General features: G+C 47.9%; 3 protein-coding genes across 7 annotated transcripts in view; 1 reads left to right on the forward strand and 2 right to left on the reverse strand.

Annotated features, from left to right (window-relative positions):
* The window catches only part of LOC115468286 (E3 ubiquitin-protein ligase TRIM39-like), an 875973-nt gene that overhangs the window by 624601 nt on the left and 223409 nt on the right, over positions 1-27963 (forward strand). The gene's annotated exons all lie outside the window — the stretch shown is intronic.
* Positions 1-27963, reverse strand: part of LOC115468283 (E3 ubiquitin-protein ligase TRIM39-like) — a 572298-nt gene that overhangs the window by 441802 nt on the left and 102533 nt on the right. The gene's annotated exons all lie outside the window — the stretch shown is intronic.
* LOC115468299 (E3 ubiquitin-protein ligase TRIM39-like) lies at positions 1560-27610 on the reverse strand. 2 transcript variants are annotated; one of them, XM_030199930.1, is made up of 8 exons: positions 27121-27610; positions 24313-24408; positions 18435-18665; positions 17548-17570; positions 9715-9824; positions 4426-4431; positions 3858-3887; positions 1560-2228 (listed from the first exon to the last, which is right to left on the reverse strand). In XM_030199930.1, exons 1-8 carry the CDS (start codon positions 27532-27534, stop codon positions 1702-1704), a joined length of 1437 nt encoding a protein of 478 aa, XP_030055790.1. In that variant the 5' UTR covers positions 27535-27610; the 3' UTR covers positions 1560-1701. The 2 variants fall into 2 exon arrangements, with proteins under 2 accessions (XP_030055790.1, XP_030055791.1); XM_030199931.1 differs by lacking the exon at positions 4426-4431.

Consider the following 27963-nt stretch of genomic DNA (forward strand, 5'->3'; position numbering starts at 1 on the left):
CCTCATTGGGCTCACAATCTAAGTTATATATTGGAGCTGCAGGGAAATTGAACCTGGCTCCCCAGGTATGCAACCTGCTGCACTAACTATTAGGCTGCTCCTCCCCCCATTTATTTCTAATATTTGTATTGTCATTGTAGTATTTATGACAGATCATAAAAGACAGTGAGATTGAACACAAATTGCATAGAAGTACAATGAGTCCCTGCCCTACTGAGCTTACTGTCTCACTTAATATACCATCTGTTGCTTTCAATATGTCAGTGAAACCCCTCCTCACATTCACAGGCTCTGGTCCCATCTCTGTCCCTCATGTTTGAAACTGTTCTGGCTTCTATGTTAATCCATTGGGATAGAAAGAAAGAAATTTCATTTCTATAAAGGAAAGAAAGAGATCCTGAAAGTTTAATATTTCTGTAACAATGATTTCCTTGAACACGTTTAACACAAATCTATAAAATCTTCCACCTCTCACACTCCTGCCACAGACTTTAGATTAAAGAAATATATCAGGAAAGAAGCTGGATTTTATTAAATCAGGCCCGTTTCTGACAGAAATGAAACGGGCCCTAGCAAGGTTTTCCTCGGAGTGTGTATGTTTGAGAGAGAGTGTGTGTGTGTGTGAGAGAGAGAGTGAGACTGGGTGTGAGTGTGTGTGTGAGAATAAGTGTGTGTGCCAGGGCCCCCCCTCCCTCTCTCCCAGTTCCAAGGTCGTCCCCTCCTTCCGTCCGAGTTCCAGGGTCATCCCCCCTCCCTCTGTCCTAGTTCCAGGGTTGTCTGTTCCCCACCTCCCTCCAAGTTCCAGGGTTGTCTTCAACCCCCTTCCTCCGAGTTCCAGGGTTGTCCCCTCCTCCAAGTTCCAGGGTCATCCCCCCCTCCCTCCCTCCGAGTTCCAGGGTCATCCCCTTGCTCCCTCCGAGTTCCAGGGTCAACCTTTCGAGTTCCAGGGTCATCCCCTCCCTCCCTCCTTTCCAGGGTCGTTCCCCTCCCCCCATTCACGTTCCAGGGTTGTCTCCTCACTCCCTCCGAGTTCCAGGGTTGTCCGCTCCGAGTTCCAGGGGACCGAGTTTCAGGTTCCCCCCTCCCTCCCTCACAGTTTCAGGTTCCCCCCTCTCTCCCTCCTTCCCTCCGAGTTCCAGGATCCCCCCCCTTCTCGTAACGTGATGTCACACGCATGAGGGTGTCGTCATCCCTCCCTTCCTCCCTCCTTCCCTTCCAGTTTCAGGCCCACTACCTCCAAATTGTAAAAGTCATCTTCACTTACGAAGTCGGGTTTACGGCGGCTGACAGCAGTAGTGGTAACAGGTGTGCAGGCTCGGCCCTTCTCTCTGTCTCTCAGCTCTGGTCCCGCCCTCATTTCCTGTTTCCGCAAGGGCAGGACTACACCCTCATGCGTGTGCCGTCGTGTTCCGTTGCTTGGCAACTCTGCAGCGTTCCCTTCCAGTGATTGGTCTTTACGAACACGGAAGTACATGACGTCATTTCAGGAGATGGATACAGCAGGAGCACGAATGCTTCAAGGCTTCACTTTCTCGGCTTCAGAATGTTGGAGGTGCTTTTTATTATATAGGATAAGGAAGAGCAGCAGAGCTTCCCAGATTTATTTGTATTTTCTGATGACTGTATATAAGAATTTGGTAACATAACTACGAAATTGTCAAGCAGAGAGAGTCTGGGAATGTTAATCCTGAGTCCTGCTGTTTAATTCCAGGCTGGTACCTGGCGGATTCTCAGAGGAAATTCAGAAGTAGTGCAGAAGAAAGGTTGGAGTTTCCCTGTGAAGGTGTCAGTGAAGGTGAAGAGATGAGATTTATCACCTGCATCATAAAACGAGACCTTTCCTGCCTCATAGTCTAGCAGAATCCCCACTGCCCGGGGGATCTCACTCAGGGGGAGCTGGGTCTTAGGGGAGGTGAGGGCCCAGCATCTCTGTTCATACCACAGCTTCACTGTCCAGAATCCTTCCCCAGGTGACAGTTTGATCATCCCCTTCCTCCTCACAGAGTCTTTACACACTCCCAATAGACAGAGAGTCACATCCCCCACCTCCACCTCCCAGTAATGTCTCCCTGAGGTGAAGCCCTCACTCCCCAGCACACAGGGATCATAATCAAATCTCTGAGGAGTGTCCGGAACATTCTGTCTTCTGTTTCCCTTTCTGACACTTTTCCGATCTTCAGACAGGGTAAGATCAGGACGAGCAGTTTCAGGATCCAGAGTCACATTTACTGCAGAGAGGAAACACATTAATAAACATGACGCAGGGTTGCCAGGTGGAAAATTTTTTCCCCACCCAAACCAGCCCAAAACCCGCCCAAAGTCAAACCCCGCCCCTGACCCCTCCACCCCCGCTGTCATCAACCCCGCCCCCGCCGTCATCGGCCCCGCCTCTTCCGTCACCGGCCCGCCTCCCCCGTCATCGGCCCTGCCCAGAACGTCACTAACCCCACCCATAACGCCACTAGCCCCGCCCCCGCGGCCCGAAAAACCACTAAAAAAACCGCCGAAAGACCCCAAAGCAAGCCCAAAAAACTGCAAAAATTTCCCGTGGCGGGTCGCAATTGGGCAGGAAAACCGCCCACCTGGCAACACTGAACATGAGCAAACACTTCTCATTAGTTTATCACACACCCACCGCTAACCCTCATTGGCTTCTCACACACCCAGCTCTAACCTTCATTGGCTGCTCATGCTTGTGCCTCTAACCCTCATTTGCTGGTTCAGTCAATCACTTTTTCTATGACAGGAGCTCTGCTATTGGCTATTATCATCTTCCTGCCTCATAGATTGGACTCATCTTATTGGATATCAGCTTTTCAGTGTTCCCTATTGGAATGAGTCTATTCATACCAAGGAGGTTGGATAAAAACAGGAGATGGGATGATGTAAAAACATTGAAGCCAATTAGGTTAATCTCCATTTCCCCTCCCCAACTCAGACGTCATCCCCGTACTCTCAAAACAAAGCAAACAAACTATGAGCTGCTGCATCCTCGTTGTCGTTCTTAATTTAATCTCACTTATATTTTCAAATATGCCGGCTTGTGCAGCATACGGATGTGAACACAGGAAGTATAATTACGGAATAACCTATGTAGAGTAATAATTTGTTATAAATTGGAATCACTGTGTCATTTGGAGGGGCTGATTTTAGGGACACCGGGGTTACCATATGGCTCCAGAAAAAGGAGGATGGATTGAGCCAGCCGGGTTTTACTTCCATTGCTTTTAATGGAAAGCAATGGAAGTAAAACCCGGCTGGCTCAATCCGTCCTCCTTTTTCTGGAGCCAATTGGTAACCCCACACCCTAGCACAGATGTTGTTTCAGAACTTTCTGGTTCTGCTTCTCAAACAGACCACTGAATCTCTTCCTTGTTTTGCTGGATTGATAAATTGACTCATTAAACTTTAACTCGTGGCCAATGGTACAAAACAGACATGCCGGAATGAAGCTTATGCAACACACCTATTTTGTCACTAAAACACATCACATGTTTCTTTCTCTTACGATTGGTACATGAAGCTTGTAACTCACCCCCTGGATGCTTGGTGGCCATTTCCAAATGCAAATTATACTGTATCATTCAGATGGAAACGTTTCTTGTCTTAATCCGGTCATCAGATTAAATATGTTTATTCCACTTTGACCAGATTAAGGGCCCTGTTTACTAAGGTGAATTAGCATTTTTAACGAGCCCACAATTAGTGTGTAAGCGCATATAGGGATATTGTAGGCACATAGATGGTTAATGCTCGTACCTATTAACACACATTAAAAACGCTAACGCGCCTAACCTCTTGGCCGCTCTAGGAAACTTGGTGGTTTGGTATAATTATTGTATATCAGATTCAGTTACCTGCATATCTGCCACATTCCATCCACCAATCTGCATTAAAATAAAGATGAACAATGATCAGGTCTCAGACAAGAGAAATAAGTACAATGATATAAAAAATTATATTAGGGGTGGACAATGATTAAATTTTAATTATACCCCCTTCCCCAGCCTCTCCCCCAGTTTCTCTCATGCCCCAATGACCAACTTTCATTCAGCAGGGCTCAAGTTTGGCATTGCCTCAGACTCCTTGTCTCCCCCTGCACAGCGATCGGGCTCTACAGATACTAGAGTCAAGCAGTGCAGGAAGTTGGGGAAGTCTCGCGGTTTCAAGTCTCAAGAGACCTTCCATAACTTTCTGCACCATGCAGAGGGAGAGAAGGAGTTCGAGGCAGCTCGGAGAAAGGAGAAAAAATCCTGAGCCCTGCTATAGAAGCAAGCATGGGGGAGGGGTGGGCCAGCATTAAAAAAAAAACAGGCAGCATCACAAAACATGGTATGCGTTAAAAGATTAATGCATTAGTACCGTTATTAATGTGTTAATTGCCCACTCCTAAAATATATATGTTTCTAACTGAATAAAACTTACCAAATCCTACAGGATGTGATTTTATTTTGTAAGAAAAACAATAAAGAGAGAGAGAAATGTTAGAGATTTTGAATTATAAAAATGTCCTTCAATGATCTCATAAGTACATTCATACATAAGAACTGCCATCCAGGGAAAGACTGAAGGTCCATCAAGCCCAGTATCCTGCTTCCAACAGTGGTGAATCGAGATCACAAGTACCTGGCAAGATCCCAAAAGAGTAAAAGATTTTCTGCTGCTTATTCCAGGAATAAGCTTATGACATAGGAAACACATGACTTCCAGGGTGCAATGCAGCAAAATAAAACAAGCTTTGCCTTATCACCCATTCCTTCTTCAGGTTATATTCAAATAGGAGTCACAATAGACAACGCAAGGTCATTGTTGCTTTGGGCAGAACTGATGGTACAGCTGGTATAAAGTAAGAACATGACATTATCCAGCCCATATTCAGCCCACGGCAGTCAACATTTTTAATGTTTAAATCATTTTGTATTTATTTTAATGCAAAATCCACAAAACCATATGAATCTAGTCATATAAACAATCATATTTCCACCCCAAACAATTCCCTTTTCACTCTCCCCCACCCCCACCCTTTAAGCAACCATAATAATGAGGAAAAAACTGTGGCTTAGTAAAAGGATCCCTATATTTACAATGTCCCTCAGTTGTTCCATTTTGAGATATTGGTGGGAAAGTAAATTTGGTCCAGTAGAGCTGCTGGGAAACCTTGTGATTTAAGTTATGCCCTGCTACTCAGGAGTGGAGGAGTGGCCTAGTGGTTAGGGTGGTGGACTTTGGTCCTGAGGAACTGAGTTTGATTCCTGGCACAAGCAGCTCCTTGTGACTCTGGGCAGGTCACTTAACCCTCCATTGCCCCATGTAAGCCGCATTGAGCCTGCCATGAGTGGGAAAGCGCAGGGTACAAATGTAACAAAAATAAAATAGATACTATTGGAGATTCTACATGGAATGTTGCTACTATTGGAGATTCTGTTGCTACTATTGGAGATTCTACATGGAATGTTGCTACTATTGGAGATTCTACATGGAATGTTGCTATTCCACTAGCAACATTCCATGTAGAAGCCTGCGCGGCCACATTGGTGATCTGCAAGGGCCGACTTCTACATGGAATGTGGAATAGCAACATTCCATGTAGAATCTCAAATAGTAGCAACAGTGGAGGAGTGGCCTAGTGGTTAGGGTGGTGGACTTTGGTCTTGAGGAACTGAGTTCGATTCCCTGCACAGGCAGCTCCTTGTGACTCTGGGCAAGTCACTTAACCCTCTATTGCCCCATGTAAGCCACATTGAGCCTGCTACGAGTGGGAAAGCGGGGTACAAATGTAACTAAAATAAAATATGTTTTGATAGTTTGTTGGCAACATGTCATTTTAGATATCTGAGGGGTTTTTTTTTATTCTTTATTTATATTTTCCAAATATTTTATATTACAAGAAGATCTTGCTTAAGAAAAGCAGACCAAAAATAAACTTAGGAATATATCAACCGTAGTGAACATCATAACAAATTTAAATTTAAATGTCTTCTTTAAATCACAATAAACAAAATAAAAAAGGAGGGGGGGGCGTGTTTTAAGAATAAAAGGGAAATTTAACAAGTACAATTTATAACAGAATAGACTTAACACGCATTTTCACACCTACTTTAACACCTTCTTAATCAGTTGGTAGCAACCGCAGACAATTTCCTGGAATCAAGAAAAACTCTTGACTGCAGTGGCGTCGCGAGGGCAGCTGACACCCGGGGCGGGTCGCCGCTGCGCACCCCCCCCCCCCCCGGGTGCAGCGCGACGCACCCTCCCCCCTCTGTAGCGCAACACCCCCCCCCCGCCCGTGAGAACATACCTGGAAGGCGGTGAGGGGCGGGTGGGAGGGCCAATCCGCCGAGAGCACGCCGCTGGGGGGGCATCGGCGCCTCGCTGGCTCCTTGCTCTCTCTGCCCCAGAACAGGAAGTAACCTGTTCTGGGGCAGAGAGAGCAAGGAACCAGCGAGGCGCCGACACCCCCCAGCGGCGTGCACCCGGGGCGGACCGCCCCACCGCCCCCCCCCCCTTCCTACGCCACTGCTTAACTGTTCTGGCTGAAAAAATATATATTTCAAGCCTTCATGTTTCAAAACACATTTTACTAGGATAGTTCAAAAAGAATGAGGCTCCCATTTCTAAAGTTTCCTTTCTCATACTCAAAAAAACATTTTTCTAGTTTCCTGTGTCTGCTTTGTGACATCTTGGTATATACGTACTGTTTTACCATAAAATAAGTCATTCATTTTTCGAAAATATAGTCTTTTTAACGCTTCTACATCCTGTTGAAAGACAAATTGAACAAATAAAGTCATTCTTTCTGAATGTTCTGATAGGGAGACTTCCAGCAATTCAGATACATTTATTTTGTCATTTGAGATTTTTCCTTCCGAGCGGTCTTTATTTTGTATGTAGTAAATCTCATTTATCGGAGGCAAAATTTCAGAGGAATATTTCAATACTTCAATCAGATCATTTTTAAAGGCATCCAATGGTGATATACCTATTTCTCTCGGAAAGTTTAAAATGCGCAGATTTAGTCTCCGATTGTAATTTTCTATTTGTTCAGTCCTTATTTTCATAACAGTTTTATCTTTTATCATTTCGGAGGATAAGTCTTGTAGTTTTCTTACATCTTGATTAAGCTTTGTTGTTTGAGTTGTAAACTCCGTTTTAATAGTAGCCAGAGAGTCAGAGAAAGTATTCATTGTACTCACTGGTGTGGAGATTTCTTTCGTGGATTTCTCTACGGTTACTGCCAGCTGTTGGAGAACTACCCACACGTCCTCCAACGACACCGTTGCCGGAGCAGCTCTCAATGGCTTCCATTCACTGCCCAGGCCAGTAAGGCCTTGCATTCCTTCAGAGTCCGCTTTTCCAGCACCTTCGAACGAGGTCCCCAGCGCAAACACTTCGGTTTCGGGAGATCCTCTCTGAATCTGGCGGCCGTCCGGAGGGAGCGGTGGATGAAGCGCCTGAGGAGAAAGCGTAACATCTAGGCCCAAGTCCTCAAGGATTTCCCTCTCCTGGAGGACAGCCGGGCTCCTCTCGGCGTCCTGGGTGGAAATTCGCGAGGTGAACCTTTCAATCGACACTTGATGTGGAGAAGAGGTCCGGGTTGTCAAAGGTTTTTCCCGGACCGTTCCCTTCCTTTTGGTATGCGGCATCGAAGAAAATATTTTTAAAACAGAGTGTAGATTCAGGAAAGGCTCGAACCTCGGTCAACTGCATGTCGCCATCTTGACACGCCCCCTGCTGTTCGATATCTGAGATTTTTTTGTCCAGCTGCCTTCCACATTTTTTATCATAGTCTCTTTTTTTTAAAGTTAAACTCTAATGTATTTGATTTCCTATATATACTTACTTCAAAGTTAATATCAAATTTGATCATATTATGATCACTGTTATCAAGCGGCCCCAGCACCATTACCTCCCGCACCAGATCATGCCCTCCTCTAAGGACTAGGTCTAGAATTTTTCCTTCTCTCGTCGGCTCCTGTACCAGCTGCTCCATAAAGCAGTCCTTGATTTTTCCCAAGACTCCTTTAATATCATCTATAGAAATGCTGAATAAATATTTCCTTGAAGTACTTGCTATTCCAAAAGAAGCTAAGCCTCCTATTGTGAAAGCTTTCTATGTTACAGGAGCCAAAGTAGCTCAAATAGAGACTCCGGAAATAAATCTAACACAATTCTTAGAAACATCATCTTTAGAAGTGGTAACTGAGCGTACGACCCTTCTTGTTACCTTTGCTTTTGAGACTGATAGAAACCATGTCTTCAGACTCTACTTCAGACATATGGCTGCCCAGTTTTTTGGATCAAAAATACAAATTTTTCCTGATCTCAGTAAAAATACTCAGAGAAGGAGAAGAGAATTTTTGGGACTTAGGCCCCGGGTTCTCACTCTAGGGGGTACATTTAAATTGAAATTTGCCTGTAGATGTATAATTTCCTTAAATACAACATACTATGTATTTTTTGAACCAGATAAGCTGCGACAGTTTATAATTGCTAAAGAGAGTGGTGGCGAAAGAGTTCTGGTCACCCCAGTAGGGAGCTGAAACCGCAGGCAGGAACTGGGCTCTACCCTTATAATTATCTTTTTTTTTTTTTTTTTTCTTGTTTGAATATTTCCTTATATCTTGATCGTATATTGTGGACTAAGTAACAATGTAATTTCTTTTATTACTCCTTGAGTTAAAGGGGTGGGGGAAAATATGCCTTTGAATATTTACCTGATTTTCCTATATTTACTTAATGTAAACGTTATTTTGAAAATGAAAAAAAAAAAAAAAAAAGCAGTCCTTGATTTCGTCAAGGAATTTCACCTCCCTAGCGTGCCCTGATGTTACATTTACCCAGTCAATATTGGGGTAATTGAAATCATAATATTCAAAAACATTTCTACAATCATGAACCACGAGTGTTCCAGGGGGAATATGGACTTTGTTGAAAGGAGGTGGAGAAAAAAAGACCTCAGTGAAACCAGTCCTACGTCAGACGAGGGCGGACCGGGAGCAAAGGAAGGAAATCCAGAGGCGATCAGCTGTTGCTGGTGCAGCGGCTTCTCACGGAGGTGAGAGGCACTGTGAGGGCCCGGTGGCAGACGGAGGGGGGCGGGTGGAGGGGGGAAGCGGCGGCGGCGATGACGATGACGACCTCGGGGAGGGGGGTGGCGGGGAGGGGGCGGGGCCATGGAGGACGGCAGGGAAGCTGTCATTGGGAGGGAGGGAGGAGGAAGGGAGGGGGGCTGGGGCTGCCTAAAGTTCTGATTTAAATGCAGGGGGGGAGCGGGGAGCAGCGGCGACCTCGGGCGGGGGTTGGGTGGCAGGGGGCAAAGGCCGTCCATAAAGGCCGTCCATAGGCACCTTTTTTATTTTTTTTTTTAACCTTCCGACTGTTTAACGTACCGAAAGGAATAGAGAATGCAAGTGAGCTACAACGAGCAGCTCAATTGCATTCCTTTTCCTTGATTCATGCCCTTCCCTTACCGATTCGCTAAGGGAATCGGTAAGGGAAGGGCTCTAACGATTGTTTAGTGCATCTTCCCCTGAGTCTTACTGTGGGGTGAACAGTATAACACTGTAACTTCCTGCAGGGTTAACAATGTAACACTGTATTTTACTGTGGTGTCTGTTTCTCAGATTTATACATTTATTTCTGCACATTTTTACAGAATCATCCAGAGCATTTGTAAAGAGGACAAACGAAATTAAAAAGCGATCAATTCCTCACCTCCAAATGTTGTAATCCATTTCTTCAGCTGCTGAGGGTACCTGAATTGGAAACCCATTTTCAGATCAGTAGAAACAGCCTCCGGTTTTGGAAACTTCATTTTCTGACACCTATAGGTTAGAGAGTCACTGGGATTATTCTGGGAGATGTTCACACCCAGGGGATAGAGATGTAAAAAGTGGAAGGAATGAAATATACCATGAACACTCCGTTTTCTGACTCATTTTTGAAATAGGAAAACATTCAAAAAGTGGCACAAAATGGCATTTGGAAATCGCTATTTTTGAAACCCATTTTTAAAAATTTTTGCTATGCAAGGGAGTGTGTTAGGGGCAGGATTTGGGCATTCCTAACACTTGGATGTTTTTCTGCCACAATGGAACAAAACACAAATGTCCAGGGCTACAATTTAGATGTTTTGGTCTAGATTTGTTTTTATCACAACTAAGTCACAAAAAGGTGCCTTAAATGACCAAATGACTACTGGAGGGATTAAGGCATGACCCCCCCCCCCCCGTATTCCCCTAGTGGTCATTGACACCCTCCTACCCCCCAAAGTCTCAGATGTTAAGGTCAGTCCTATTAGAGAAGCAAGCAGGTCCCTGGAGTAGCCTAGTGATCAGAGATATGGACCAGGCCCAAATCTCACTCTATCTGTTACACTTGTGGTGGAAAGTGTCAGCCCTCCAAATTTTACCAAAAGCCTACTGTACCTACATATAGGTGAGACCTGTAGCCATAAAGGCTATTGTAATTGTGTACAGTAGTTTTTCTATGGATTTTGGAAGGCTCACCATACAAGATAATGGGGCAGTGGTAAGATGTGTACCTGGGACCTCCTAGGGTCCCCCACTGCTCTACTGAGAAGTCCGTGTGGCCAGTCTACTAAGAATACTGGCAAACATCTATCCTAAGGCTTGATTTTGTGAATTTTTCACTTAAATGTTTAGGAGGCTCGAGAGCTGGTCTCAAAGGGCCCAGTTAAATGAAGGCTGGGCCCGTTCGAGTCAGCTCTGGGGCATGATGGGAGCGAGCACGGGCCGTGTGGAGGAGCTTCCAGGCTGGGGATTGGGCAGGTTGAAAGAGGCAGCCTGCCCTAGTGCTAGGACAGGCTACCTATTGGCCAAAGAAGGGGGCGGGGCTAGGCAAGGAAATAAAGGAGGGGGGGGGGCGTCGTCGGACTCCAGGGCATTGGTGATCCTCGGAGGTGGTTTGCAGAGGTGGTGTGCGGAGCCCAGGTGTTTTTCCAACATGGCGGATGGACTAGTGGAGACGGGAGAGGAAGACAGAGGAGAAGAGGTGTCCTTCTGTGCGAGTGACTCTGTAGAGAGAAGTCCTGAAGCAGTGAGTTTGGGGGGGGGGGGGGGAGCCGGTAGGCCCACGGAGGTCTAAAGAGATTGCTAGAACAGCCATAGCTGCAGGTGCAGCTGAGGCAGGAAAGAAACACTAGAAAACTCGCCATATCAGTGTAGGCAAGACAAGGGGTGCGCAGAGGCGGGGGTTGGTACCAGGGTGGCATGGGGGTGGTATGGAGGGCCACCGGGGTGAGCACCTTGGGTGGGGGAGGCTCTGTAGGGAGAGGGGAAGGGATGATTTGTAGGGGGTAGAGTATTCGGAGAGCAGGAGTGGGGCGCTGCCACAATGAGCGCACAAACTGGCTGGGGGTGTGGGCGGAGCATGGAGTGCTGCCAGCACCAGCCCATCCTTCACGGAGGGTCCGGCGATGCGTGGCTTCGGGGAAGGGATCCCTCCGGGTGTGAGCGGGGCCATGATGGGGTGGGGCCCGTACCAATGGGGTGTGTGGCCCGCGTTTGGGATGCCTCCACGGCCAGCGCACAGGCAGGCGAGTCCAGGAAGTAATGAGGCAGGTGTACGGGAAGCAGGTTGGGGCGCAAGGTGGGCTGGCCCTGCTGCTCTTCCCCACTTGTCTTTTCAGGTGCAAGGTGACCTCACAGGGGCCGGAGTACATGCAACAGGAGGCCCAGGACAGGAGCCGGAACAGCCCAGGATGACAAGGGTGGGACAAACGGAGACGGAGCAGACGGGAGGACGAGAGCGGCCCTCAGCGAGTGTGGAGAGTGCAGGGCTGGAGGAAGGCGCGGCAGGAAGCGGCCTGGCAGCAACGTAGGGGACAACGCTCTCAAGTGCGGGACCATCTGGACTCGGTAATAGTGAGTGTGCACGGAGAGAGAAGGGGAGGAGGGGGCTGCGCAGATGGGGGGAGGGGGAAGAGGGACAGGTCCTCGTCCTCGTCTTCTGGCTGCTGTTTCTACTTCCTCTTCCTCCACTTCTAGGATCGAGGGTGGGGAGTCGGGAGGAGCCAAGGCGGTGATCCCAGGGGCGGGCGAGAGAGGGCCACCGGCTTTAGTGGCATTGTCGGAGTTGTGGGAACAGGAACCCCGATTGTTGTGACGGAGGATTCAGTATCGAAAGTGCATAGACATATTCAGATTGCTGGAAGGTAGAAAGCCTAGGTGAGAGAAGAAGTGGGATAAGAAGGCAGAGGCTGGGAAGGAGTGAAAGGTAGCAAAGACGATAGTTAATTGGTTGCGTGCATTTTTACGTTTGGCTAGCGTTTGGGGGCAGCGGGACCAGGGCCAGTATGGCCTCTTGTTGGCATATGCAGATTCAGTTTTGGATGCGTTTCAGCGTTTTAGGGGTTGGGCTTGGTTAAATTATGACGAAGCCTTTCGGGATAAGATGGAAGAGAACTTACACATGACGTTGGGGACACAGGATATAAATTTATGGCTAGTGCACATGGCCCCTCGCGCGGCAGGAGCAGGGGGAGTGGGAAGGGGGGGGGGTATTCTGCAGGCCAAGAGTAGCTGGTCCTTTCGTGTCGAGGGGAGGGGGCACGGCTGGGACAGGGACTGGTGCACCCACAGATGTTTGCTGGCGGTTTAATAGAGCGGCATGTCTCTTCCCTGACTGTAAATTCCGAAACGCCTGTTTCACATGCGGGCAGGGGCATGCCGCGATTAAATGTACCAAGAAAGGGGCGGGGGGTACACCCCCTTGCTAAGTAAATGGGCGGGACGGGCCCCCACGCCGGTGCTGGTTGATGCGATGCTGCCATGGCTTCATCGATACCCGGCGAGGAAGGCGGCTGACTCGGAGTGCGGCTATCGGGAGGGGTTTACTATCCCTTATCAAGAGTAGGTGGAGTCAAATTGGGTGTGGAACTCGGCATCGGTGTCAAAACTGAGGGAGGTGGTATGGAGGAAATTGGACGAAGAGTTGAGTTAAGGTAGGATTGCGGGGCCTTTCCAGAGTCCCCCTTATTCCCCTTTCATGATTTCCCTGCTGGCGGTGATCCCTAAGAAAACGCCGGGGAAGTTTCGCCTTATCCATAACCTCTTGTACCCGGAGGTGGGTGCTCAGCTGGTGAAGGTGGATATTGAGGCAGCCTTTAGGCTGCTGCCAGTGCACCCGTCTGCGCTTCCTTTGCTCGGTTTTCATTTTGAAGGGGCCTTTTACTATGACCGATGCATGCCGATGGGATGTTCTGTGTCTTGCGCATATTTTCAAGCGCTTTAGTTCCTTCGTGCACTGGGTGACAGCTCAGAAGGCGGGGCTCGATATGCTGGTCCATTATTTAGACGACTTTCTGTTTATAGGGGCACCGGGCGGGGGTGCTTCCGGTCGGTTACTGGCTGCCTTTATGGCAGTGGCGGCGGACAAAACGGAGGGTCCAGTTTCAGTCCTGACATTTCTGGGTATTGAAATTGATGCCGCGCAGATAGTGACGTGGTTACCGCAGGGGAAGGTAGAGCAGCTAGAGGCGCAGATCGTGGGGGTGTTGCAAGCAAAAAAGGCCACCCTCGAGGCCATTCAGTCATTAGTGGGCAGTCTAAATTTTGCCTGCAGAGTGCTTCCGATGGGACGTGCCTTTTTGAGACGCTTGGCGGCAGCGACACCCATAAAAACACATCCGCATCACCCTATCCGTTTGTCGGTGGGGTGCACAGAGACTTACGGATGTGGTTGGAATTCCTAGCTGAGTTCAACGGCACGCTGGCGCTGCAGAGCGCAGTTGTGGTGCACATCGATATGGAGTTGTTTACCGATGCAGCGGGGGGGGGGGGGTTACGGTTTCGGAGTGTATTGTGCTGGCGCCTGGTGCCCGGCGCAGTGGCCGGACTGGTGGGTGGGGTCCGGGATCACAAAAAACATTATATTCCTGGAGCTGTTTCCGTTTGTGAGTTGTGGCCAGGACGACTGCGGAATAAAAATATTGTAGTGTGGTGTGATAACTTAGGGGTAGTTGAGGCGGTGAACAAGCAGTCGGCACGTTTTTACTAGTCAACTCCCTAATGAGGGAATTAGTGCTGCGTTGTTTACGTTTAAATGTCCATTTACGGGCACGGCATGTGCCGGGGGGCGGATAATCGGATCACTGACGCGCTGTCTCGTTTTCAATTTCAGACGTTCAGAACCTTGGCACCGGGGGCTGATCAGGAAGGGCAGCAGATGCCGGAGCAGCTTTGGCGACTCGGAGACCTGAGGTGTGGCAGATGATGAAGGCTTCGGTTGTGCCAGCCACGTGGACAGCCTGCATATGTGGTTTTGACAGAGTGCGGGGTTTTCTAACCAGCCAAGGTTGGGTGGAGGGGCAGGCTTCCGACGAGTTGTTAGCAGCTTACATCGCGCGTGCCAAAGAGTTGGGTAGCTCGCGCAGCGTGGTCAGAAGACATCTGGCGGGTTTTCTATTTTTCAGCAAGGCTTTTGGGTGGGGGGTTCCAGTCTCCCAGTTTTTGGTCGGTAGCACGTTGAAGGGCTGGGGGAGGGTTGTGCCTCCGGTGGGGGACGCGCGTCGGCCGATTATGCAGGGGATATTAGTGCAGCTGTTGCAAGTGGTGTGCCAGGTGGCCCGGTCGGATTTCGAAGCTCGGTTGTTCCGTGCAGCCTTCGCGTTGGCGTTTTATAGGGCGTTTCGAGTGGAGGAGCTAGTAGAATGACGCCGGACAGTTGCCGTGTGTTCCGGTCTATTGCGTGAGAATACCTATATACAGGATGGGCAGTTACGCATTAGATTGTTGCGGTCAAAAACTGACCAAAGAGGAGTTGGCAGCACGATAGTGTTGAGAGGGGTTCCGGGCGCGGACTACTGTCCGGTTGCATTGTTGGAGGCTTACTTCGAGGTCCACCCTGCGGGGCCAAAATCCTTGTTGGTGCGTGCAGACGGGGAGGTCTTGACGAGATACCAATTCACGGCGGTATTGCGCCAGTGTCTCATGGCGGTGGGAGAAGATCCGAAGCAGTTTGGTACCCATTCGTTCCGAATTGGAGCAGCGACCAGTGCAAATCAGGCAGGGTTAGGGGCGGACGCTATTAGAAGCATAGGCCGGTGGGCATTAGGAGCATATCGGGGTTATATTAGGCCCGCCTGATAGGGGGGTAGGCGCTGAGCACATGGGGGCTGGTTTGATGGGGGTGGGGGGTGGGAGGGCGAGGTTTCCGGGTCAGCAGTTGTCTGGAACTGTGGCTGGTCTGTATATGTTGGTTGACTCCCCTTTGTATGTGGTGGTGTCACCGATGCAGTATGGATTGTCGGGCATTTGTTTGTTCACTGGGCTGGTGTTCGAGCAGCAAGGCGCCCAGGTGGACTTCATCTGGGATTGGCGACGCCGGGCATCCGAATATCGTGGTGGGGCGAGCGCGGAATGCGTAGGAGTCAGCTTGTGTCCTTGACTGTATCGATTGAGAGGAAGGTATCGACCCCCTCGAGTGTTGCTGATCCATTTGGGAGGCAACGACGTGGACAGTGTGATGGGAAAGAGGCTGATCGATACAGTGAAGGATGACTTACGCCTGGAAATGGTGTGGTACCCAGATACCAAACTGATTTGGCCTCATTTCATTCCTAGACCAGCTTGTCTACTGGCCCGCAAGTGGCGGCAGGGTCTCAGCAAGGTAAACCGGCAGGTGGGCCTTTGGGTTATGGCCGGGGGGGGGGGGGGTGTTCAAATAAAGCACGAATGGGTGGACACGTCATGCGCCGGACTATTTGCTAGAGACCGAGTTCACTTGTCCGATGTGGGACTTGATTTGTTTTTGTTGGTTATTCAAAACTGTTTAGAGTTCATTTGGGGACAACAGTGAAGTAGGCCGCAGCTTCTTTTGAGGGAGGAGGGTCCTTGCAGGTTCAAGGCCCTCCTCTTGTGGCAAAAATAAACAACACAACAAACCCCGAGCTACAAAAGATATGGCTCATGGGGGGGGGGGGGCTGAGCTAGAGCATGGAAGGCGGGTTGGGTGACCCGGGAGACAAGTGTGGAGGTCCACATGGAGCGGGGCTCTTGCTGTGATGGCGGGGCCTAGAAGAGATTGCCAATTTGCTGACATGGCGATCGGCAGATGGGGGGGGGGGGGTCCAGGATGACAGCATGTCCGGACCCATGTAGCTCGGGGCAAGGGGGGGGGTGACAAGTTTGTACAAATTAATCCATTTGAATTGTTAATAATGCAAGCTGCTCCTATGTTTTCCCAATATTGGTTTCTAGAGAGTTATTGAAGGGGAGGGGGGAGGGAGAAGGGGGGGGGGGGGCTGGGGGGGGGCTAGGGGGAGAACGGGTCCCAGCTCCAAGGTTTATTAGATTTATAGAATCTAGATCTAAATGTCATCTGCCAGTTGGTGGATTCTGTTTCCCAGTCATGTAAGGTCCTCTTGCAATTTTTCATAATCCTCTTGTGTTTTAAGAACTTTGAATAACTTTATGTCCTCGGCAAATTTACTCACCTCACTCATTATTCCCATTTCTAAATCATTTGTGTCTAAGTGGAGTGGAGGAGTGGCCTAGTGGCTAGGGTGGTGGACTCTGGTCCTGGGGAACTGAGGAACTGAGTTTGATTCCCACTTCAGGCACAGGCAGCTCCTTGTGACTCTGGGCAAGTCATTTAACCCTCCATTGTCCCAGGTACAAATAAGTACCTGTATATGTAAGCCGCATTGAGCCTGCCATGAGTGGGAAAGTTAAAAAGTGGAGGTCCCAGCACAGACCCTGAGGAACCCCATTATTTACCCTTCTCCATTGAGCATTTAACCTTACTCTGTTTTCTGCGGTACAGCCCCCCCCCGAGATCGACCTTCTTCGGCCTCGGCCCCGAGGAAGAGACGGTTGGATTCTACGCCCTCCTCGTCGGTACCGGGAAGCTCCGGTGACATGCTTCGTTTAAAGAAATCAAAGAAGCATCGACATCGGTCTCCTTCCTGCCTCGGTACCGAGAGCTCTGGGTCGCCGAGGGAGTCGGCACCCAGTAGGCATCGGCACCGGGAGGACCGCTCACCCTCTGTTCAGGAGGTGTCGATGCGCTCCACCTTGGACAGCCCGGAACCGCATCCACGCCCGGAACAGACTCTGACCTCGACACCTGCATCAGCTTCCCAGTCTTTCTTCACAGCCGCTCTGCACGAGAGTCTCCGGGCCGTTCTTCCAGAGATTCTGGGAGAGCTGTTGCGCCCTTCTCCTCCGGTACCGGGTAGAGGTGGAAAGGAGATTCACAGGGTAAAGTTTGGTGGGAATGAAGAGAGGATTCATGGAGGGCCAAATTGGTGAGGACAGGGAGGTTGCTGGGAGAGAAGTTCTGTCAGTACAGGGATGAAAAAGGGAGAGTCAGGGGGAAGGGAGGGTAGGTCTGTAATTCTCCTCCCCTCTCCTCCATCTCTTCCCCTTCATTTCTCAGGGCTTCCTCCACACCTTAACTCTCCCTCTCCTCACTCAATTCCACCTCCCTAATTCTCAATCTCAATTCTCACCAATCGATTAATTCCCTTCTTCCTCACTCAAACCCATCTAGCCACATAGAAAATGACAGAAAACTAACTTGTACCTGCTCAGGGCATCCTTCACGTCCTAAAGGGAAATGAAACAGAGAATATTTCTAGTTACATTTCACAGTTTATGAGAACGCATTATACACTAGGATACTCTACACACAGTTCTGCTCAATCACATAACAGCTACAAAAGTTTGATGCCATTTCTATGATCAGCATCCAAAAATCTACAAGAAACACCCAAACTCATTATGGAAACAAAAATCATGTTGTCCAGTGTATCAGCTTGTTTCAAACCTACCATTTATCTCCTAAGTTGTAATTGATACTAGGGCAACTTTTCAAGTATTTAGATAAAACACAGGTCCTTCATGCCAATCAATCAGACTTTTGGATGGGGCACAGTACTGAAACCTCCTTAATGGTTCTGATCCATGATCTGCATGTAGAAATTCTCAAGGGCCTGGTTTGGGAGAGTGGAGATGGAGGTTGTGATGTGTGCGTATGTGACCCACTGGGAGAGGACAGAGGGAAATCAACTGTATAATCTTGCAAAATTTCAGCCTCAGGAATGGACTATCTACATCTTTAAAAAATGAGAAATGTTTATCAATTAAAAAAAAAAAGTAATTAACCCCAGAACTAACATACCCCTCAGTGTTTAGGCTGGAGAACATGAAAAATATTAACTTTGTAAAAAAAAGTTGCATAGTCCCTCTCTACTGACCCTACAGTATACAAAACTTCCAAAAATGAAAGTTGCCCAATTTAATCCTCCAAACATTATAGACTTTATTTCTATTATTTATGTTGTCACGATTTGTCAGGAGAATCAGCCCTTATGCAGGCCCTTATGTAAGATATTTTGATCTGCTACATGAATTCCCTGATTCCTCCTGGAAGATCTGTAACCTCCTTAGAAATAGATTTGCAAATCTCACCTTCAGTAACTGGTTGGCCGGCTGCTGACTCTTCTCCTCTATCTCAGTGATCAGCTGCATGAGGGAGGAACTTTGCTCTTCTAGCTGGGTCTCGTTTTCCATCATTCTCTGGAGAATCTTCTTCTCTTCCTCCTCCAGTCTCGAGAGAACAATCTTTTTCTCCTTATTCAGACACTGTTGTAACTCTTCAAACTCGGACTCAACTATCTGTCTTTTGATCTCTGTCTCACTCTGGATTAAACACAGAGAGATAATTCTCAGTAACACTAGAGTGATTTTGTTGCAGTGGCTCCATTACCCTCCTCTCAGTGGTGGCTCTGGTACAGCACTTCCTCCTCTCACCAGCCACTCTTTTCCCAGCCTTCCTCTCTCACCATACTCAGAAGCTTTTCCCCCTTTCACAATCTCCTCCATCCCCTGCCCAGCAACTCCCTCTGCCTCTCTCCCCAGGTGTATTTTTTGCCAGCCTCTATGCCAGCCTCAGATGTCATACTCAGGTCCATCACAGCAGTATGCAGGTCCCTGGAGCAGTTTTAGTGGGTGCAGTGCACTTCAGACAGGTGAACCCAGGCCCATCCCCCGCTACCTGTTACGTTTGTGGAGGAAACAGCGAGCCCTCCAAATCCCACCACAAACCCACTGTACCCACATCTAGGTGCCCCCCTTCACCTGTAAGGGCTACGGTAGTGGTGTACAGCTGTGGGTAGTGGGGTTGGGGGGCTCAGCACACAAGGTAAGGGAGCTATGTACCTGGGAGCAATTTATGAAGTCCACTGCAGTGCCCCCTAGGTTGCCCGGTTGGTGTCCTGGCATGTCAGGGGGACCAGTGCACTAAAAATGCTGGCTCCTCCCATGTCAGGAAGTATTTTTTCACGGAGAGGGTGGTGGATGCTTGGAATGCCCTCCCGTGGGAGGTGGTGGAGATGAAAACGGTAACGGAATTCAAACATGCGTGGGATAAACATAAAGGAATCCTGTGCAGAAGGAAGGGATCATCAGGAGCTTAGCCTAGAATGGGTGGCAGAGCTGGTGGTTGGGAGGCGGGGCTAGTGCTGGGCAGACTTATATGGTCTGTGCTGGGGCTGGTGGTTGGGAGGCGGGACTAGTGCTGGGCAGACTTATACAGTCTGTGCCAGAGCCGGTGGTGGGAGGCAGGGATAGTGCTGGACAGACTTATACGGTCTGTGCCAGAGCTGGTGGTGGGAGGCGGGACTGGTAGTTGGGAGGCGGGGATAGTGCTGGGCAGACTTATACGGTTTGTGCCAGAGCTGGTGGTGGGAGGTGGGACTGGTAGTTGGGAGGCGGGGATAGTGCTGGGCAGATTTATAGGGTCTGTGCCAGAGCTGGTGGTTGGGAGGCGGGGTTGGGGGTTGGGAGGCGGGGATAGGGCTGGCCAGACTTATACGGTCTGTGCACTGAAGAGGACAGTACAAATAAAAAAGTAGCACATATGAATTTATCTTCTTGGGCAGACTGGATGGACCGTGCAAGTCTTTTTCTGCCGTCATCTACTATGTTTACTATGTATATGATCGGATTTGTTATTAGCTTTCAAGTAAGTATACATGGAGGGGCATAATTGAACGGAAACGCCTATCTCCATGGGCGTTTATCTCCGAGAACGGGTCCGTGAAGGGGAGGGCCGAACCGTATTTTTGAAAAAATGGACGTATTTGAGCTGGGTGTTTGTTTTTTTTAGCGATAATGGAAACTAAAAACGCCCAGCTCAAAAACGTCCTAATACGAGCCATTTGGTTGTGGGAGGGGCCAGGATTCATAGTGCACTGGCCCCCCTGATATGCCAGGACACCAACTGGACACCCTAGGTCAGTGCGGTGGACTTCAGAAAAAGCTCCCACATGCATAGCTCCCTTACCACGGGTGCTGAGCACCCAACCCCCCTCCCCCAAAACCCACTACCCACAAATGTACAACACTACCATAGCTCTTAGGGGTGAAGGGGGCACCTACATGTGGGTACAGTGGGTTTTGGAGGCCTCCGATTTACCAGCACAAGTGTTACAGGTAAGGGGGGGGGGGGATGTGCCTGGTTCCACCTGCCTGAAGTGCACTGCGATACCCACTAAAAGTGCTCCAGGGACCTGCATACACGCAGGCCTCTAGGACTGGTTGCTGCTATATAACATTGGCACACCAGTTTACACCTGAAGACGAATCTCTCTGAAAACGTCCTTTGTTGGAATAAGCACACTTACTCACAGTTAACTGCAGATCAGAGGTTGTGCTCCACTGGCATCGAGTCTCCCTGGTACTGAGATTAGCAGTAGGTCAGAGCTGGCAGAATGGTGTACAATGCCCTCTTTCAGCAACATTCAAGGTAAGAACTAAGTTCTCTAACGTGCCTAACACATGAAAGGGATCTAAAACTGGCTTACAAAAATGGCCACTACCTCATGGACTACCAGAAACAAAACTGGACACACTCTGACCCAGTAGGCAGGGGGAAAAGCACCATGGGAGAAGAGCCTACCAACTACCAACATCGTGAGACTGTAACACAAGCTATTGAAATCACGGAGCCCAATACCCTACACCCACCACAATGCAATGCTGATGTGACCCTGTAGTGCACCCGAGAGCCACATCTGACCCAGGGAAAGACTGTCACAGGATAGAACACATTCTGCTGTCATGGAGGTGGGTATGGCATTTGAGGCTGGCATAGAGGCTGGAAAAATGTTTTTAAAGTGGGGTTTTTTTTGGTGGGAGGGGGTTAGTGACCACTGGGGGAGTCAGGGGAGGTCAAACTTGAGTCCCTCCAGTTGTCATCTGGGCAGTTGGGGCACTTTTTTGGGACTTGTTCGTGAAAAAAAAGGGTCCAAAAAAAGTGACCCAAAATCACGGTAAAAACGCCTTTTTTTTTTCCGATTATCAGCTAAAGATGCCCATCTCTACTCAGCTGATAACCACGCCCCAGTCCCGCCTCCACCACGCCTCCAATACACCCCCGTCAACTTTATTTGTTTCCGCGATGGAGTGCAGTTGGAAATGCCCAAAATCGGCTTTCGATTATACCGATTTGGGCGCCTTTGCGAGAAAAACGCCCATCTCCCGATTTGGGTCGAAATATAGGCGTTTTTCTCTTTCGAAAATAAGCAGGATGGGAAATCAAATACATTAGCGTTTAACTTTAAAAAAGGAGACTATGATAAAATGAGAAGAACGGTGAAAAGAAAACTTAGAGGAGCGACTGCGAGGGTCAAAATTTTACATCAGGCGTGAATGCTGTTCAAAAACACCATCCTCGAAGCCCAGGCCAAATATGTTCCACATATTAAAAAAGGAGGACAGAAGACCAAACGACAGCCGGCGTGGTTAAAAAGTGAGGTGAAGGAAGCTATTAGAGCTAAAACAAAATCCTTCAGAAAATGGAAGAAGGAACCGGCTGAAAATAATAAGAAACGGCATAAGGAATGTCAAGTCAAATGCAAAGCGCTGATAAGAGGAAGTTTGAAAAAAAGATTGCGTTGGAGGCAAAAACACATAGAAAAAATATTTTAGGTATATTAAAAGCAGGAAGCCGGCAAAAGAATCAGTTGGACAGCTAGATGACCGAGGAGTAAAAGGGGCAATCAGGGAAGACAAAGCCGTAGCGGAGAGATTAAATGAATTCTTTGCTTCGCTCTACACCGAGGAAGATTTGGGTGGGATACTGGTGCCGGAAATGGTATTCGATGCTGACAAGTCGGAAAAACTTAATGAATTCTCTGTAAACCTGGAGGATGTAATGGGGCAGTTCTACAAACTGAAGAGTAGCAAATCTTCTGGACCAGATGGTATTCATCCCAGAGTACTGATAGAACTGAAAAATGAGCTTGCGGAGCTATTGTTAGAAATATGTAATTTATCCTTAAAATCGAGCGTGGTACCGGAAGATTGGAGGGTGGCCAATGTAACGCCGATTTTTTAAAAAGGCTCCAGAGGAGATCCGGGAAATTATAGACCGGTGAGTCTGACGTTGGTGCCGAGCAAAATGGTAGAGACTATTATTAAGAACAAAATTACAGAGCATATTCAAAAGCATGGATTAATGAGACAAAGTCAATATGGATTTAGTGAAGGGAAATCTTGCCTCACCAATCTACTACATTTCTTTGAAGGGGTGAACAAACATGCGGATAAAGGGGAGTCAGTTGATATTGTGTATCTGGATTTTCAAAAGGCGTTTGACAAAGTACCTCATGAAAGACTCCAGAGGAAATTGGAGAGTCATGGGATAGGAGGTAGTGTTCTATTGTGGATTAAAAACTGGTTAAAAGATAGAAAACAGAGAGTAGGGTTAAATGGTCAGTATTCTCAATGGAGAAGGGTAGTTAGTGGGGTTCCCCAAGGGGTCTGTGCTGGGACCGCTGGTTTTTAACATATTTATAAATGATCTAGAGATGGGAGTAACTAGTGAGGTAATTAAATTTGCTGCTGACACAAAGTTATTCAAAGTCGTTAAATCGCGGGAGGATTGTGAAAAATTACAAGAGAACCTTACGAGTCTGGGAGACTGGGCGTCTAAATGGCAGATGATGTTTAATGTGAGCAAGTGATGCATGTGGGAAAGAGGAACCCGAATTATAGCTACGTCATGCAAGGTTCCACGTTAGGAGTCACCGGCCAAGAAATGGATCTAGGTGTTGTCGTTGATGATACGTTGAAACCTTCTGCTCAGTGTGCTGCTGCGGCTAAGAAAGCAAATAGAATGTTAGGTATTATTAGAAAAGGAGTGGAAAACAAAAATGAGGATGTTATAATGCCTTTGTTTCACTCCATGGTGCGACTGCACCTCGAATATTGTGTTCAATTCTGGTCGCCACATCTCAAAAAAGATATAGTGGAATTAGAAAAGGTGCAGAGAAGGGAAACGAAAATGATAAAGGGGATGGGACGACTTCCCTATAAGGAAAGGCTAAAGTGGCTAGGGCTTTTCAGCTTGGAGAAAAGGCAGCTGAGGGGAGATATGATAGAGGTCTATAAAATAATGAGTGGAGTTGAACGGGTAGATGTGAAACGTCTGTTCACGCTTTCCAAAAATACTAGGACTAGGGGGCATGCGATGAAGCTACAATGTAGGAAATTTAAAACGAATCGGAGAAAAGTTTTCTTCACTCAACGTGTAATTAAACTCTGGAATTCGTTGCCAGAGAATGTGGTAAAGGTGGTTAGCTTAGCAGAGTTTAAAAAAGGTTTGGACGGCTTCCTAAAGGAAAAGTCCATAGACTGTTATTAAATGAACTTGGGGAAAATCCACTATTTCTGAGATAAGCAGTATAAAATGTTTTGTACATTTTTGGGACCTTGCCAGATATTTGTGACCTGGATTGGCCACTGTTGGAAACAGGATGCTGGGCTCGATGGACCTTTGGTCTTCCCAGTATGGCAATACTTATGTACTTATGTAATTAAGATCTGAATACTGACTGTATAATACCTTGTTGCCAATGTTTTCCCCAGTATGCCTAGAACTTACTACTTTCTCTTCTGCAGGCTGCTGCCTACCTCTCGCTCTGCTTCCCCACACCAGAGACCCTTTCAAGCATGCACAGATTCCCAGGACCATGCTACTGCTCCAATTCCTGCCACCTAACAGGCCCTGGTGCACTCAGCCCTGCAGCCATCCTTCCTGGCACCACAACAGCCCCAGAGGCCCCCACCCTAACTGCTGGACTGCCTCAAGCCTGAGCCCCATGCTCCTTTCCCACTTTGCTGCCCACACCACCTTACCCCTCTGCAATAAGGAACCAATACTATAAGTAATGAGGTAGATTGAATTCTATTATTCTGTTATTCAGGTGCTTCAGGGGACTGATGTAATGAGAGGAACAAAAACCCTGCAAACTGGATCAGAAAGAGACACACAGACACCCACCCTCAGATCTGCAGCTTTCTTCCCTTCAGCACATTTAAACTTCAGAAGACGTTTCAGATTCTTTCTCAGAGGCTTCAGGTGCATTTTAAGTTTTGCCTGTGAAAATTAAACATCATTCATTAGCATGTGATTATTTTTATAACCACAATTTCAGACTTGATGATAAACGTTAGCTGCTCCTTTCACTTTAAATCATTTCTTTGAGATAACTGAATTCTGAGGGGTCGATATTCAAAGTGATATAACCAGGTTTCTGCCTTGTTAAATTGTGCTGAACTGGCCATAAGCCAATATTCAGCAGCCCTTAATCGGACTTTGCTCCTGGATTTTGGCAGAGACCTCCACAGCTGTGTCCAGGCAGAGGAGGGGTGATTCGGGACCAGAGTCAGAGTGGAACTGGGAGATATGTGGGCACCAGTGATATTCAGTTCCAGTGGCACATATGCAGTGGAGGAGTAACATAGTGGTTAGTGCAGCAGACTTTGATTCTGGGGAACTTGGTTTGATGCCCATTGCAGCTCCTTGTGACTCTGGGGAAGTCACTTAGCCCCCCATTGCCCCAGTTAAAAATAAGTACCTGTATATACTATGTAAACCACTTTGAATGTAGTTGCAAAAACCTCAGAAAGGTGGTAGATCAAGTCCCATTTCCCTTATGACATCACAATATCAGAAGTGAGCCAAGTATCAGACAATCAAGCCACTGTGACATCACTGATGAGGTTGGCTCTTATTGGTGGAATGAGTGGGGGAGTAGCCTAGTGGTTAGTGCAGTGGACTTTGATCCTGGGGAACTTGGTTTGATGCCCACTGCAGCTCCTTGTGACTCTGGGGAAGTCACTTAACCCTCCATTGCCCCTGGTACAAAATAAGTACCTGAATATATGTAAAGCACTTTGAATGTAGTTGCAAAAACCTCAGAAAGGTGGTAGATCAAGTCCCATTTCCCTTATGACATCACAATATCAGAAGTGAGCCAAGTATCAGACAATCAAGCCACTGTGACATCACTGATGAGGTTGGCTCTTATTGGTGGAATGAGTGGGGGAGTAGCCTAGTGGTTAGTGCAGTGGACTTTGATCCTGGGGAACTTGGTTTGATGCCCACTGCAGCTCCTTGTGACTCTGGGGAAGTCACTTAACCCTCCATTGCCCCTGGTACAAAATAAGTACCTGAATATATGTAAAGCACTTTGAATGTAGTTGCAAAAACCTCAGAAAGGCGGTATATCAAGTCCCATTTCCCTTATGACATCACAATATCAGAAGTGAGCCAAGTATCGGGCAATCAAGCCATTGTGACATCACTGATGAGGTTGGCTCTTATTGGTGGAATGAGTGGGGGAGTAGCCTAGTGGTTAGTGCAGTGGACTTTGATCCTGGGGAACTTGGTTTGATGCCCACTGCAGCTCCTTGTGACTGGTGAAGTCACTTAACTCTCCATTGCCCCAGGTACAAATAAGTACATGTATATACTATGTAAACCACTTTGAACATAGTTGTAAAAGGCACAGAAAAGTGGTATATCAAGTCCCATTCCCCTTCCCCCTAGTAACAAAGGTAAACTGCACAATGGGGCAGAGTCAGGGTGGAACTGGGCGATATGTGGGCACCAGTAATATTCAGTTCCAGTGCCCGTATTACCTAACCAGGTAAACTGCACCACACTACTACTACTACTACTACTTAACATTTCTAGAGCGCTACAAGGGTTATGCAGTGCTGTACAGATTAAGAAAAGGACAGTCCCTGCTCCAAGGAGCTTACAATCTAATGGGCGAAATGTCAAGTAGGGGCAGGCCAGATTTCCAGAATAGAGGTAAGGTGGTTAGGTGCCGAAGGCGACATTGAAGAGGTGGGCTTTTAGCAAGGCTTTGAAGATGGACAGGGAGGGGGCCTGGCGTATGGGCTCAGGGAGTTTGTTCCAGGCATGGGGTGAGGTGAGGCAGAAAGGGCGGAGCCTGGAGTTGGCGGTGGTGGTGAAGGGTACCGACAGGAGGGATTTATCTTGAGAGCGGAGGTTACGGGTAGGAATGTAAGGGGAGATGAGGGTAGAGAGGTAGGGAGGGGCTGTAGATCGAGTACATTTGTAGGTTAAAAGGAGAAGCTTAAACTGTATGCGGTACCTGATCGGAAGCCAGTGAAGTGACTTGAGGAGAGGGGTGATATGGGTGTACCGGTTCAGGCGGAAGATAAGACGTGCAGCAGAGTTTTGAACGGACTGAAGGGGGGATAGATGGCAAAGTGGGAGGCCAGTGAGGAGTAGGTTGCAGTAGTCAAGGCGAGAGGTAATGAGAGCATGGATGAGAGTTCGGGTGGTGTGCTTAGAGAGGAAAGGGCGAATTTTGCTGATGTTATAGAGGAAGAAGTGACAGGTCTTGGCTATCTGCTGGATATGCACAGAGAAAGAGAGGGAGGAGTCAAAGATGACCCCGAGGTTGCGGGCGGATTAGACGAGGACAATGGGGGTGTTATCGACAGAGATAGAGAGTGGAGGGAGAGGACAAGTGGGTTTGGGGGGGAAGACAATAAGCTCGGTCTTGGCCATGTTCAGTTTCAAGTTTACCTAACCAGGTAAACTGCACCACACACAAGGTGCCATAACGTTGCCTGTTTACTTCAGGGACCACAACTCACAAGCTGAGTATTGACCCCTGAATGTATATGGAAGATGCCCAAATAAACAGCAACCAGGGTTCAAGTTTTGATGATTGATCTTACTGCTCACGTTTCAAACTCTGCTAATTCAACTCCTAGTTTTATGAGATTTAAAATGTACATTTTCAGTAATTTCATTAAATACACCCACCTTGTATTCTTGCGCAGCCTCCTCTATAGGGATCACGGTGTGAGATTTGTGATCTCTGGACTCTCTACAAATAATGCAGATAAGTTTCTGATCCTCTTCACAAAACAGCTTAAGCTTCTCTTCATGCTTCTCACATCGATTTCCCTCTTTTGGTCTCACTGAAGTCTGACTGAGATTTTTCACCATTTCTGTCATATTTGCCAGCTGCCTGTTAGGTCTGAGGTTTCTCTGCAGAGACATTGCCCTGCACTGGGGACAGGGGAAGTCTGTGTCTCCCCCCTTCCAGGTCTGAGTGATACAGGAGCGGCAGAAGTTGTGCCCACAGTCTGTCATCACCGGATCTGTAAAATAATCCAGACAGATAGAACAAGAAGCTTCATCCTGCAGACTCTCAGCTGGGGTTGTAGCAGCCATGATTCTTACAGGAAGTGAGAGCAAGAATTCAGTTCCTGTTTCACATTGTAACTTGTAGTGAGTTTGAAGATAAGGAAGTGTCTCTCTGATGTAGTACTTTTGTCAGGGACTATGTGTAATTTGAAGACATCAGGGCTCTGTGCCCTCCTTCCTGTCTCTAAAGTTGCTAATGCGTTACAAGAGAAGCTGAGTGGAGTACGGCTGAGGGATTTTAAGCCTTGCAGGCCCCATAGAAGTTACCTCCAAAAGTGCAATGAATCCCCGACTAACGGAGCTAAAACTCTTATCTACCTGATATTGGTAAGTGGCATCTGAGCCACTCTAAGCTGTGGGATGAACTGAAACCGGATTGGCTCCCAGCATTGAATATTCGGGTCTCAACTGTTATGCGGAAGATAACCGTTTCTGACTGATATTCAGACCGGCACC

This window comes from Microcaecilia unicolor, chromosome 4 (assembly GCF_901765095.1).
Source record: "Microcaecilia unicolor chromosome 4, aMicUni1.1, whole genome shotgun sequence".
Taxonomy (NCBI): Eukaryota; Metazoa; Chordata; class Amphibia; order Gymnophiona; family Siphonopidae; genus Microcaecilia; species Microcaecilia unicolor.

Bases quoted from the DNA above. Each gene is read 5' to 3' on its own strand.
- LOC115468299 (XM_030199930.1), bottom strand. From the start codon at position 27,534: ATGGCTGCTACAACCCCAGCTGAGAGTCTGCAGGATGAAGCTTCTTGT. The intron at 24,409-27,120 runs GTGGGTGTATTT...TAATTTTCACAG, and splicing joins AGGCTGCGCAAGAATACAAG to GCAAAACTTAAAATGCACCT. The intron at 18,666-24,312 runs GTGGGTGTCTGT...TGTTTAATCCAG, and splicing joins AGAAAGCTGCAGATCTGAGG to AGTGAGACAGAGATCAAAAG.